This window comes from Lolium rigidum, chromosome 7 (genome assembly GCF_022539505.1).
Source record: "Lolium rigidum isolate FL_2022 chromosome 7, APGP_CSIRO_Lrig_0.1, whole genome shotgun sequence".
In the NCBI taxonomy this organism is placed as follows: Eukaryota; Viridiplantae; Streptophyta; class Magnoliopsida; order Poales; family Poaceae; genus Lolium; species Lolium rigidum.
Window position 1 is genome coordinate 331,256,088 of NC_061514.1, and position 13,805 is coordinate 331,269,892.

The 13,805-nt window shown below is 44.3% G+C and overlaps 1 protein-coding gene and 1 pseudogene across 1 annotated transcript; one reads left to right on the forward strand and one right to left on the reverse strand.

Annotated features, from left to right (window-relative positions):
* Positions 1 to 227: 227 nt before the first annotated feature.
* Positions 228 to 2,480, reverse strand: LOC124673432 (probable amidase At4g34880). Its single transcript, XM_047209512.1, has 4 exons — positions 2,385 to 2,480; positions 1,033 to 1,175; positions 734 to 935; positions 228 to 584 (listed from the first exon to the last, which is right to left on the reverse strand). The coding sequence occupies exons 1-4, from the start codon at positions 2,478 to 2,480 to the stop codon at positions 228 to 230; spliced, it is 798 nt and encodes a 265-aa protein (XP_047065468.1).
* Positions 2,481 to 9,003: 6,523 nt separating this feature from the next.
* Positions 9,004 to 11,225, forward strand: LOC124669959 (annotated as a pseudogene).
* The last annotated feature ends 2,580 nt before the right edge of the window (positions 11,226 to 13,805 follow it).

Genomic DNA, 13,805 nt, shown 5'->3' on the forward strand with positions numbered 1-13,805 from the left:
AGTTTGTTTAGTCGTTATGGGTCTGGCGACGATATTCTGTACTCATCTATGTTACTATTTCACGAGTTTACACTATGGTGTATTGGTGTATATATATGATGGTGGAATTCATGCTCTGTTCATTACTGGCCCAAGAAGTAGCGCTTTCATGGGTAGCAGGGGGGTCACTACTCTGAAGAAAGTAGTGACGTTTAACTATCTCGGTCTTTGATGATTGTGCGTTCTAGCTAGGGCTTGAACATCGGTGCCCTTCTCACGTTGGTAGCTTGCTCGAAGGCATAAGCAATCTCGATCAGCCTGGGTTCGTACCCCTGCAGCCCGCTGAAGCATATGCCGAATGGGACTCCCTGCTCGCCATACCCCGCGGGCACAACGATGCCGGGGTGGCCGCCGATGGCGCGAAGGCTGGAGGCGCTGCTGTTGGGCGTCACGATCGCGTCCAGCTGCTGCTCCTTCATCAGCCTCTCAAGCCCATTAGCGGACAGCTCCTCCAGCCGTCGAATCGCAGCTCTCTCCACAGATCCAATGCCATGTGTGTTTTCCGCTGCGATAAGATTGCGCTGTCCGAAATCTTTCAGCCTCTCCTGCAACAACATGTTTAGAAGGTTAAACGAAATTTGAAGAGTGCAAGTAGAGAATAAATAGTACAGTGTACCGATTTTGTAATGTTTGAACCTACATTTAGAAGTGAAGAGATGAAAAAGGTTGGATTCAGTTGCGTTTGTAAACTTACCTGGACAGGATTTGCATTGTTGAAAGCTATGACGTCTGCAAGCGAGCGGACCGGGGAGTAGCTCAGATCTGCCAGGTACGCGTTCAGACTCAGCTTGAACTCTGCCCGCACTGCCATGAACTCGTTGGAAGCAATATCAACCGCCAGAGCGGTCAAATTGGCTGCCACGTCAAGGTTCTCGATCACCACGGCCCCGTGATTCCTTTGGCAAAAAATTCAGGAATCAGTTGTTCACGGAATGTACTATATAGTATATAATTTGAAGTCAGTGAAATAATTTCGACTTGTCGATCGATCACCTCATTGTGTCGAGGTGCTGCTGGTACACCCTCAGTTCCGCCTCCCCGTATCCTTGGAAGAAGCCATTGGGGACGCCGATTTTCTTGCCTCTCAGCCCATCTTGCTTCAAAAACTGCACGTACCCTCCAGCCGGGATGTTGTCCTTGAGAAGGATGGGATACCATGTAGCCCACCGGTCAGGCTAACCCCCTGTCCGTTCCCTTGGAGCGCCAGCTGGACGTGATCGTGACGTCCGACAGCAGCGCATCCAGCCTTCCGGCGCGCGGGGTCCTCTTCGGCGGACAGCAGCAGAGATTTTCAACCTTCCACCGCGCGCCCACCGAATGAGCCGTGGCATCTCACGCGCACCCGGCGGCGCTGCATGGTGGGTCCGCTTTTGTCGCCCAAGGGATGGATGGATGGATCGGAACTTCGGAAGGCACAGCTTGACCGCATCCTCAAAACAAGCGGAGGATTAATAAAGCGATGATTCCGGCGGTGCTTCAACTCGATCGCGAGTCCGTCGCTCGCTCCACATGATTGACTGAAAAGTCACGCGCGGTGCTCTCGCGTTCAATGTCTCTCTGCTTTTGTTACCCGCGAGCTCGCGTGACGTCCTTTGTCGAGCAAACGAAAAAAACGAAACGAAGTGAGAGAGCGAGCGCGCGCGCGCGATGGACCGCGTTGTTGGATCGCTAGCTCGCTCCACGCCGGCATCCATCGGTCAACTCGATCTCTTGCTACTCTCCTCCATCTTTTTTATTACTACCGATCGATACAACCCCAAGTCTGCGTCTTTCCTCTGCGCTGTGCAAAAAGAGTTAATATCACTGTGCATGCATAAACTAGTCTATTCTATTACGTGCATACTTGTAAAAGCGGTGATAAACTGGTGCACTAACTTGTGATGGATGGATGCATGTGCAAAACTGGTCTAAATTGCCCTAGTGAGTGCATACACCTGGCGGCGTTATTTATCTTCCAAAAAACAATCCTTCATATTTTTCGTTTGCACCCGTGACCTTCCACTGTGTTGCGCGTTTTTAATCTCGCCCGTCCAGGATTCTGCCGCCGCGTTCTTCGACGGGGCCAGCGAGGAGCACGGCGTCCAAGTCCTGGCGCCGATGACCTTGTACCTCATCCCGGCTGCAGCGCCCTATGCCGGTGGCCGCCATCCAGCTTTACAACCTTTCCCGGCGGAGGAGTGCAGGCAAGGTTCTCGTCTGGTCTCAGTCTCAGAGGGAGGGTCTTCGCCGCCAGTTCTGGACCACATGGAGCGGCGTGAGCTACAAGTGTGGCACCGGTAGGAGGCACATAGGTTTTCGCCCGCCGAACCACTCTAACGCCACCGCAGGATCTTGTATGTGGTAACCTTCATGTCGGCACTGCAGTTCATGCAGCTGTTGCCGCTGTTGGGGTAGGCAGGCACCGAGTGAGCGGCGATGCTCGCTTGCGCGAGCAAGGCCATCTTCTAGCCCACGTTATCCCTCGCCAAGGAGCGCAACACGATGTCGCGCCCATGACATGTTACGAGTCCTCGACGCGCAGCGCACTAGGAGACTCATCGCAGACCGGCATCGGAACCCAGAGCAAGCTGAAGTCAACTAGGGAATGAAGGAGAAGGATACCATGTCAAGCTTCATGCACTAGCCAACGTAACCAAAAAATCGAACTCATGGAAAGAATTAAGCAATCCACTTATCCACTTCAACATCCCCCGCACGTGTGACGGGAGACAAGTCAACATGTGTAAAGACTTAGGTATACCTCAAGAGGCATATACGTGAACTCCGAGGGAGCAACAACAATTTTATGATAAATTGCGAAAACCAGGACTCAAACTTGAAACCCTATGCTCTAATACCAAAAAAGGTAAACCAAAAAGGAAAACACCGGTGGTGGGCGACTCAATCCAATCTATGATCGGCAACAAAAAGGAAAACACCGATCGAGCAACCGACGGACAAAAAAGAACCGATCTATAGATCGAAAAAAAAGACACGAGGGCATCTGATCAATCGATCGGCGGACGAACCCTCATACGGGGTTGCGCGGCCCCCGGAGTAGGCCATGAAGATAGACCTCCCCGGATAACTTGATGTATGTATGAGCTAGCTTTTCTAGTTTTTCTTATTTCTCACTAAAGTATGTGCTATGTGAAATGATAGGGTGGGGCAACCCCACCCTTACACAAGCTGGCTCCGCCATTGTGGGCTCGTGGTGTAGGCGTTGAGCTAGGTTAGTGGAATCGTTATATTTTACCGGTGATGGAGGATCAGGATGCGAAAGCAGGAACGCTTAGTGCGAGGAGGATGTAGTGGGTATATATTTTTGTGATAGACGTAAGCAAAGAGTTTTTGCTCTACCTAGCGTGGAAATATACTGACTCGCTAATAAACATAGTCTAGTGATAGGCAGTTGAACCGACGGTATATATGCACGGCCATGCTTGTCCCATGCCAAAGTACACATATACTAGGTTGTTACACGTGTGGAGTCTAGACATTTTTGTGCCTAGCTAGCTACTACTCCCTCTGTTTGGGTTTAGAGAGCAGTTTGCTAATACCAAGACGTGGAGTGTTTAACATGAGCTGGCCTCGGGGACGTTAGGCATTGTATTAATTGTAGCTACAGTCACTCGAGTTAAATAGGCTTTTTTCCTTCCTTGTACTCTCTCTGTGTTTGCATCTAACCGTAGAAACAGAAGGTAATCCGCGAGATAATCTGCTCACCAATCCTTCGCGAGAAAAAGAAGGCATGCATTGGGTATTCCTTTTTGCCACGGATTGCCCTCTTCCTCCTCCAGCAAAACGCTTCTCTGGCAGTTAATTTAGGCACAGAAATTAAGGGCAGTTAACACTCCGGACTTGTTTTTCCAAACCCAAACAGAGGGAGTACTTCTTTCGATCACCTTTAATTGAGATGTGTCGACGTTGATTAATTCAGAGTAGAGGTAGTACATGCGTGGAGTACCATGAGCACGATCATTCTGTTGGAGTGGACATGGTGTATATATATTTTTTCCAAAGCATCAACACAAATTAAGGATTCGACTGTATCTACCCAAAATACCCCTTAATTTGTGTTTTGCAATTGGAGTATGTAAATAGTCGTAACGTCAAGGGTGGGAGCACTTATGGTTATTGTGAAAAACGAGGAGACATGTGCATCAAATCCGGATGGTGTAGTTAATTTGCAGCAAATTAATCAGCTCGGGCGAGAACCAAAACCTCCGAGAAAACAAAACACACGACCGAGGCATCTCCTCCTTAATTATTCACTCTCTCGCTCCAGACGAGATGCGCGACGCATCCTCTCCTCGTCCGGCCCCCTTTCTTCCTTCTCCACACGACCACACCCGCCGCCGCCGCTCACCGGCCACCCCAGTCCCGCCACTCGCCGGCGCCGCTCCAGGCGCACCTCTTCCCGATCAATTCCACTGCAGAAGCCGCCCTCCACCGCCTCCATTCTTGCCGCCGCAAAACCCTAAGGGCCCTCCGTCGAGGACGAACCAGCCCGACCACAAACGGCTTCTCCTAGTACTCCTCGACCTCCTACGCGGCTCGGATGGCCCCGCTAGTCGGTGCTCCAGGACGGCACTGGCCGTCACACTGCCGGGAGTACGACCTCCAGATGGAGATGCACCAACGCGGCAACGCCGCGACCGGGAGACCGACTTGCTCTCCTCCGACGTCCGACAGCTGCTGACCGAACCCCCGCCGCCTCAACAAGCCTTTGGTGAGTACTGAATAGCCTCCTTCATTCACCTCACCGATTCTTTTTGAGATGGATGGAAGGGAAGCTACTGATGCTGGTTTGGGATGGATGGCACTCATGGCAGTCGATGTAAAGCCCATGGGTGCTGCTGCGCGCCGGAGAGGAATATTAATTGATTTCTTTAGCATTAATTTTTTTGTTTAATTTATAGCGTTGCTGCTGAATATGTCCGCATACATCCTCAAATATTTCTTTTCAAATGACAGCTGAATGATAGAATGGAGTTAAGAAACATTTAAATTAACTTCCTCTCTTTGATATGCTCCTTTACCTCAAGTATTTAGATGCTTCTCCTCAGCACCCATCGAAATACTGTCTGAAAACAAAACTCACTACCTAGAAAGTCGGAGAGGCCACTAGGACGTGAGCACAAGGAGATGACCTTCATTATCGCCAAGTTCCAGCCCTGCCACACGTACGTAGCACCGCCTCGCCTCTGTCCACTTCGATGGGAACCCCAGTGATATCTCTAATCCTACCTCTTGTGTTGCAGGACGCTGCCCACGTGTATGTGTAAAAAAAATCCGATCTTTTACCGTTATGCACCACTAAGATCCTTAAGCCTATGAGGAAGGAAGTGTAGCTTCATGTTTGCAATGCTTTGTTGCTGTAGTTTTCTACAAGAGCTGTTTTTTTGTTGTAATTTGTAAGCAGTTGATCCAACGAAACAACCAAATGGGATGGGAAAATTCAGTTACCTTCTGCTTCTCTACCTCTAGAATATTTTCTTTCGTATCACATTAATTTACTACATGTAGATGTACCGCAAGATCCTATTTGAGAGGTGTTTTATCTGCTATTTTTAGGTAATAGCATTCAAAGATAATCTAGTGTACCTCTGGACTGATGTTTTTATGCAAACCACTCTTTGATTTGCACCAACAACATTTATAGTAAATAAATACGTTACTAGATTCAGGTTTGATCATTTTTTATCCTATGTTTGATTTTCTTTTACCTACCGGTTTGCACAAGCTGCTATTAACTAGCACTGAAAAGAAAAGGCATTCTCGTGTGGGCATATGAAAAGAAACATAATGTATTTGCTATCATAAGGTGAACTCTTTCAGAAGCATCTGATGAGCAAGACCTGGCTAGTTTTTCTCTACACTATTACTATGTTTATTATTTTATTTGCTATCGCGGCAATCTCCATACATACAATGAATACACATTTCTATGCTGAGATACTGACTAAGACTGATGTTGATTAGCCTCCCTTTTTATGCAGGATCTTGTGCATCTCCTCACTAAGCGAGATACTGACTGAAAACAAAACGCACTACACAGAGAGTTGGAGAGGCAAACATGGGGATGGCCTTCACCTGCATGAAGTTCCAGCCCCACCACGAGCAGCACCGCTTGGGTTCTGTCCTCCTCTGATGGGCAGGCTAGTGAGACCTCTCATCCTACGTCTTACTTGTGTCGCAGGACACAACCCGCGTGTATGTGTATAAAAAACTGATCTTTTATCATTACGTGCCACTAAGATCCTTAACACCCATGAGGAAGGAAGTGTAGCTTCAACTTTGCAATGCCTCGTTGCTGTAGTTTTCTGTCAGAGTTGTGTTTGTAATTTGTAAGTAGTTAACCCAAGGAAACAGCCAAACAGGGTGGCAAAATTCAATTACCTTCTCAGCTTCCCTGCCTCTAAAATATTGCCTTTTGTATCACATTTTACTACATGTAGATGTACCGACTGATTGTATTTGAGAGATGTTTTATCTACTCTTTTTGTGCAATAGCATGCAGATATAATTTAGTCTACCTCTGGACCTGATGTTTTTATACCATACTTTAATATATCTGAAAAATGATTCTGTTTCAATTCCGTTTTATATGCTACCTTTAAGGTAACAACATTCAGAATAAATCTATCTTCAGTTTTTTTAATTTAAGTGGGTAGTAAATTTAACATTACTATAAAGTATAAACTAACAATATGTTGATGGTAATGACAACGGTGCTCATTGATCACAAATTATGTTTTTTTTCTATTTACATTGTTGTGTTTATTTATTGATCAAAATATGATACCCCAGGCTTACCCTATTACATCTTTCAAAAAAAAAAGGCTTACCCTATTACACATGACTGTTATACAGATTAATGCTAGTACACATTCGAGAGACAGTTATCTTACGTATATTATTGTATTTGGCTGCCATTTTACCTTTTAAATTCTTTATTTTTTTTATAAAGATTAGTCTGATCTACAAAACAAATGGTTACCACCCATTTGTGATAATAAAATAGTCAGCTGCCACATGCAAGTTATAAGTTACTATGATCTTTTCAAGATGCCTTTAATGCTAATCTTGGTATGACTTTAACTCATTTGAAACTTATCAGATAAGAAGACCTTTCAAATCATGGCATACATTGTCTGGTTCCGGGAGGATGTAGAAGTATACAGAAGGAGGGATGCTCTTGGAGGTCTTATTCAGAACCACATCCCATGGTGACAAGGTAATCCCTCTCCGACCTACTGGTTTGCTATGTATGGTTGCTGGAGATGGTGATCCGTTGTGTGTTCTTGCCAAATGCAAGGAATAGCTATGAAAGAGTAAAGGGTTCTGTGATAAATATTTCTATATTTTTTTGTGAAACAGCCAAACGGGATGGAAAAATTCAGTTACCTTCTCAGCTTCTCTATACATACAGTTTAAATTTGTTATAGGCTACCTGGTTATTTTGTTCGTTGCTATTTTTTGCCTTGGTTGATCCATTTCGTGAATCTGAACTGTGGCAACACGTCTGTTCGCTGCATGCTTATCTCTAAATATTTACTTGTTCTTATAGGGAACTTTGTAAGGATAGATGATATTCTGCACTGCAGGTTCGGATTATAATTTTAGCTTCGGAATCAACTTACATAAGGAATGATGTCTGCGTGTATGAGTAGAAAAAATCCCATCTTTATGGTTACGAGATTCGTTCCCAAGTGATGACGGTCATAGATTCACAAACTATTCTAGATTTTCTCTAGGTACAATCGCTGCACCTGATTTGCTAGTTGGATTCGAAGCTAGCTTACACACAGTTTCTAAATTTCAGATTCTCTATATACTATAATCTAGTGCAACTTGGAGCACCCATGTGATGTTACTAAGCAAGTTGTTCTCCTAGAAGACAAACGCTTCTTGCTTATTTCCGATATAATCTCTTGGTGTTATTCCTCACATGCTTATAAATCCAGGGGTATATATGATGCCCCCCACGGGGGCCTCACAGCGATTGGTGCGCGTGGACCATTGGATCATCCCATCAACGGATCTCGGCCGTTCGTTTTTTTACCGCGTCATATAAAAGGGAGCAGCTCCCGGTGGAAACCCTAGCCGCACCCGCGCCCCTCCGTTTCTCCTCTTCCTAGCGTTCCTCGCTAGAGGCGGCTGCCGAGCCTCCGCCTCGCTCCGCCTCCCCATGCCATCTCGTCTCCCTCCGCCGCCTCCTCTCCCAAGTTCGAACGCGAGCACCAGGAGCAGACCAGACCAGCGCCGACGCACACACCCGCAGGTACAGCCCACTCGTCCGCGATTTCTCTTCCCCAAATCTTTCCTCCCTACCTCTCTCATGATTTTCATACGGGTAGAGTTGCTCTGCTGGATCTTCGCTGGTTAGGCCGCCGCCCGTTCCGATCTGCGCTTGTTTCACGCGATTTTTAGCCCCATCTGCCCGAATTTTTCGGCAAAGCATGTCGTTCCGTGCGAAGCTGATCCGTGCTTAGTGGACTGTACTGCCGTACAATTGCCGTGATCTATCTGCGGCGGGATTAACAGGTTTCGTAGCACGCGCGCGCGGACCCCGCCAAATCCTGTTTTCTGTGGGGAATCCTTTGGTTCAGGTGTATGCTCGCGTAATTCGTGTTTCGTTCGTCTGTTGATTTGCTAAACCATATTAGATCCGAGGACATGATGCGATACAAGGGGGATTTAGTTGACCTCCAACTCTAGATTTCTCTTGCAACACTTCTATTGTACAATACGTAATTCAAACTTCAGACCTGTATTTGTTTTTTGGCCCTGGCCTGTCAGGAACAGAAACAGGCAGAATTGCTTCTCTTGCGATTCTGTTTCTCAATTTGTGTTGCTTTCTGTATACACATTTATCAAATACTGAGAATTTATTTTCGGAGCTAACAGTAAGCTGACCGTTGTTGTTTTTATCTGTGATCCTGCAGATTTGGTGTTCGGAACAGGCCGTGACCATCAAACATGTCGCCGCCAGCGGAGCTTTCCCGGGAGGAGAACGTGTACATGGCCAAGCTCGCCGAGCAGGCTGAGCGCTACGAGGAGATGGTCGAGTTCATGGAGAAGGTGGCCTAGACGGTCGACTCGGAGGAGCTCACCGTCGAGGAGCGCAACCTGCTCTCCGTCGCCTACAAGAACATCATCGGGGCGCGTCGCGCCTCCTGGCGCATCATCTCCTCCATCGAGCAGAAGGAGGAGAGCCGCGGCAACGAGGACCGCGTCACACTCATCAAGGACTACCGCGGCAAGATCGAGACCGAGCTCACCAAGATCTGCGACGGCATCCTCAAGCTGCTCGAGACCCACCTCGTCCCCTCCTCCACCGCTCCCGAGTCCAAGGTCTTCTACCTCAAGATGAAGGGTGACTACTACAGGTAACAATAATAGTAGTATGATGGCCGGCTCCGGCAAGCAGACATTCTTCATTAATTAATTAATGGATTGCCAATTTTCATTGACCTCTGAATCAATCAATTGTGATTAATAGGTACCTTGCCGAATTCAAGAGTGGGGCTGAGAGGAAGGATGCTGCTGAGAATACCATGGTGGCATACAAGGCTGCTCAGGTTCACCATTTTATCTTCATATAAATTCTTGCTCAAGAATCATTCTTTCTTCTATAATTTTTGTAAACATGTCTTTGTGATTTATTTAGCTTGTGTACTTCCCTTATTTAAATGGTTTGGTTTGTCTACAATCTCTCAGGATATTGCTTTGGCTGAGCTGGCTCCAACTCACCCCATTAGGCTTGGGCTGGCGCTGAACTTCTCGGTGTTCTATTATGAGATCCTCAACTCGCCTGATTGTGCTTGCAACCTCGCAAAGCAGGTTAGTTTTTCTGCACCAGCTAGACTGCTCTGTTTTTTGTTTGTGCCCTGCTAGGTACACAATATATGTGTAGTGAATATTTTTTTTCCTGAATGAAGCCTTCATGTTTTATTTAGTCAACTGGTAATTAAAAATTGAAAATATCATAATACATGCATGCCTTACTAACAGTGTATCACTGCTAGAGCAGGCTAATATTCTTTTTTGTCATCTTTACATTGCTGACTTCTGCAAAGCAGTATTGTAAGCACAATAAAGGGATAAGAATAGCCGTTAGGTGATGCAGTAGATTATATTATGCATCACACTTTAATTTCACTACTTGAGAACGAAAGCAATTTGATCTTCTGCTAATTGACAACCCCTTCCTTGCTATATTTTGGCGACCACTTTTTGCTTGTATCATGGGCAGAGCACGAGACACTTCAGATTAGTTGTCTTCCTTATTATTTTGTCACTGACTTGTAGAACCAATGGAACTTCCATAATATTTAGCTCTGTTTTGGGAGACAGCAAAATCCTTGTATTGCTTGTCAACTGAGGCGCTGAGTGAGCCCACAAAAAGAAACATGCAGTCACTCATGTACCTAATCTCAAATGATTATTATCATTAAGTATCTGTCCTTCTTATTATTGGTTGACCCAGTGTTTCTGTTAGCTGTCATGACACATGAATGAGATTCTGTTCTTGACCTGTTCTCCAAATGCCTTTTCTATTAGGTATATTGTAGTGCATTCTAGAGAAGACTGGATCAAAAATAAAAGCATCTGTAGCAAAACTTGGCTAACTATTCATCATGAAGTTCCAAAGTTCTTAATAATCACACTCAGTAATCTTTTCATTGCTACAAATTTGAGTACTTGGCAACACGTTTTGTAGTAACTTGTCGTAGTTAATTCCAAGAAGTAATTCTTCTGGCACATTTGTGACTTCAGTCTCCTATCGTATTTCTTTTCATAATCGTTGCATCATTCTTGAAACATTGTTTGCAACTTCTCATCATGATGATGTTCCTAACTTCAGGCTTTCGATGAGGCCATCTCGGAGTTGGACACCCTGAGCGAGGAATCCTACAAGGACATCACTTTGATCATGCAACTCCTTCGTGACAACTTGACCCTGTGGACTTCAGACATCACGGTACCGGCAATCTCTCAAACACATACTTTTCTTCTGGTGCTATTAAAAAACCGTCCTGTTTTATGAACTATCTCGTAACTGATGTTGTCTTGGCTTCAGGAGGACACCGCGGAGGAGGAGATCAGGGAGGCCCCGAAGGGAGCCGCCGAGTAAAGCTGGCTTTACCCACCCCATGACATAGTGTTTGGTACTGTCTATTGGCACTGCAGTGTGTTATGGATCGGTTTGAAATACTACTTCTACTTTTGCTTGTAGGCTTTACCCACCCCATGACATAGTGTTTGGTACTGTCTATTGGCACTGCAGCGTGTTATGGATCGGTTTGAAATACTACTACTTTTGCTTGTAATTTACTGAAATTATTTATCTTAAGTGTTGTACGACTATGAGCTGAAGATTGGGTGGGTCAAATATGTTCCTCTTCGGTCACAAGTACTGCCTGGTCCTACTCCAGGACATATGGCAATCAGAAGCAAGGAGGTTGTGTTTTCCATTCCAAAGTTTCTATGTGCATCTAACTCTTATAATTTGTCTAGAAGGTCTAAGTAAATGACATGTTTTTGGTGTTTCGAGTTGTTCTTGATTACCATTTTTATGTTGTCCAGGAGATGAAAGAGAAAAAAAAATTCAAGAAGTAAATTCCTCTATGAACTAAATAATAGTCAGTAACCGCAGGTACCTATCTGTACACCTTATGTTTCCTCACTTTACATGTGTATCAATGCTAGATCAGTGTTCCCATACTGAAATTGTTGGCTACTCGATGTAGCATCCTGCAATCTCAGGTCAGGACAATCTGCTTCAAGATGCATATTTGGTCTCCCAAACACGCTTGTCCTCAGAGTAACAATAGGGACCCATCAGGTTCTGAATCACCCCTCCTGTCCCGTGGAATTCACTTCTATATTTTCAGTTCGCTACCCTTTCATAAAGAAAATTCATTTGGCCTCCTGTTGTCCATGCCTTTGTGGTGCTTGGCGTACTGTTACTAGGAGCTAGGAAGCATTTCAGAGAAAATTGGAAATATGGGATAGGGTACTAAGCTGAATGATTTTGTAGATGCAGTACCTTGGAGAGCCTTTTAGCCTGGTATCATGAAGTCCTTGTGAGTTGAATCGGTTGCATAATTTGTTAACTGTACCGTGGTAATTTTAAGAAATATGCTGTTAAGAAGTGCCTATGATAATGGTTGTGTCAGACACTCAGATTCATCTGAATCAAGCTCCCTTTGTGGTATTTGTTCACAAAATTTATAAAGCCATGAAATGCAACAAGTAGCTTTTCTTAATCCATCTACCAAATGTGTAGTGTTTATGGAAACCGATTCTTGAGTTCTTTGGTTCGTAAATCTCATGGCATATTTATACTATTATTACTAGAGTATACTGCTTGAATGGAGATACATGTTAATTTTGAAGCACTAGGCATTTCATTTCAAAGTTTTGAAATTGTTACTCAAACGCTATAGCAGGTATCATTCTATATTCCAATGTTTATTTTCTATGAAATTACCTATTTTGGAGAATCATACATCCATGATTTATACCGTTATGTTAGGCCCTATATGCTATTTAGTTCAGAACTATGCACATTTTTTTAGTTGAAGTTTATGAATATTCTCCATTGGTGTTTCACTCATTGGCTACTGGATTTCTGCATTAGTGGCCATGAACGTCAGATTACTGCATATGTTAAGCACTTAAGCATGTGAGGTGTCCCTCGTGAGGTAGTACAAGGATCCCTTATTTACGGTTACAAAGAAAAGCGTATCTTATTTGATAGTGTCAAGTGTATTTAGCTGGGTCAATTGCATTTTGTTCTTTTAGTTGTCTTCAGAACTCTATTTTCTACTTATGCATCTCAGTAAACATGTGTGCCATTTTTTAAAAGGGGATGGTCCAGAAGCTGTCTGTATATGCCATAACTTGTCGTATCCACAACAGAGAATAGGAGATATAAAGACTGCAGCTGCATAGAAGACAGCCTCAGTTATTTGGATTAGAACAACAATTTACAAATTATTAGTTGACCTTGATGGAATCCCTTGATCTTATATCAGAGCAAAAAGGTGAGTTCTATTATTTTGCAAGCAATAAATTAGTCCCCTATCCATTTAAGTGAATAAAATGTACTGCATATTTAATCTGCCATGCTTTACTGAAAACCTCTCGTACTGTCTGCTAAATTACTAAATTCATTCGGTTTCTCCCAAGAAGCTTGCCATGATTTTTAGGTCATTTTATTGTATGAAGCGTGTCACCAGCCTAACACTTGCTTTTAGCTCCAAATGGTCTATATATACTACTAGCGTAGAAATCCATTTGGATAATACCATAGTTCTTTTTCCTTAAGATAAAGCCCCTGCTTACTACTATTTATAAGCGATGGTTGTACATATTGTTGTTAGAAAACTATCTACTCCCTCTGGCTCTAAATACTTATCGCAGCTTAGAGACAAGCCAAACATTCTTTAGGCGTATGTTGCATAAAGAATTAAGTAAGAGGCTTAGAGCTAGCTAAAATAATGCTACCAACTCATTAGAATATTGGTATTCTTGAAATATTCAATTATTAGCTTGGTCAATTGACCGTGTAAGTCGGGGCTTTACGTCTTAGAATTTGTGTCACTTCATAATTTCAAAGTTGAATTCTCGAAATTCTTATTGTGGGCTCTCACTACTGTACCTTTTCTACTCAGGTCAGGTTAGAATCCATGCTAGCGAATCGATTGATACCATCAATATAGCCGCCAGTGTCATGCTAAAAGCCATGATGGAGAAACTCTAGCTTCCATGCC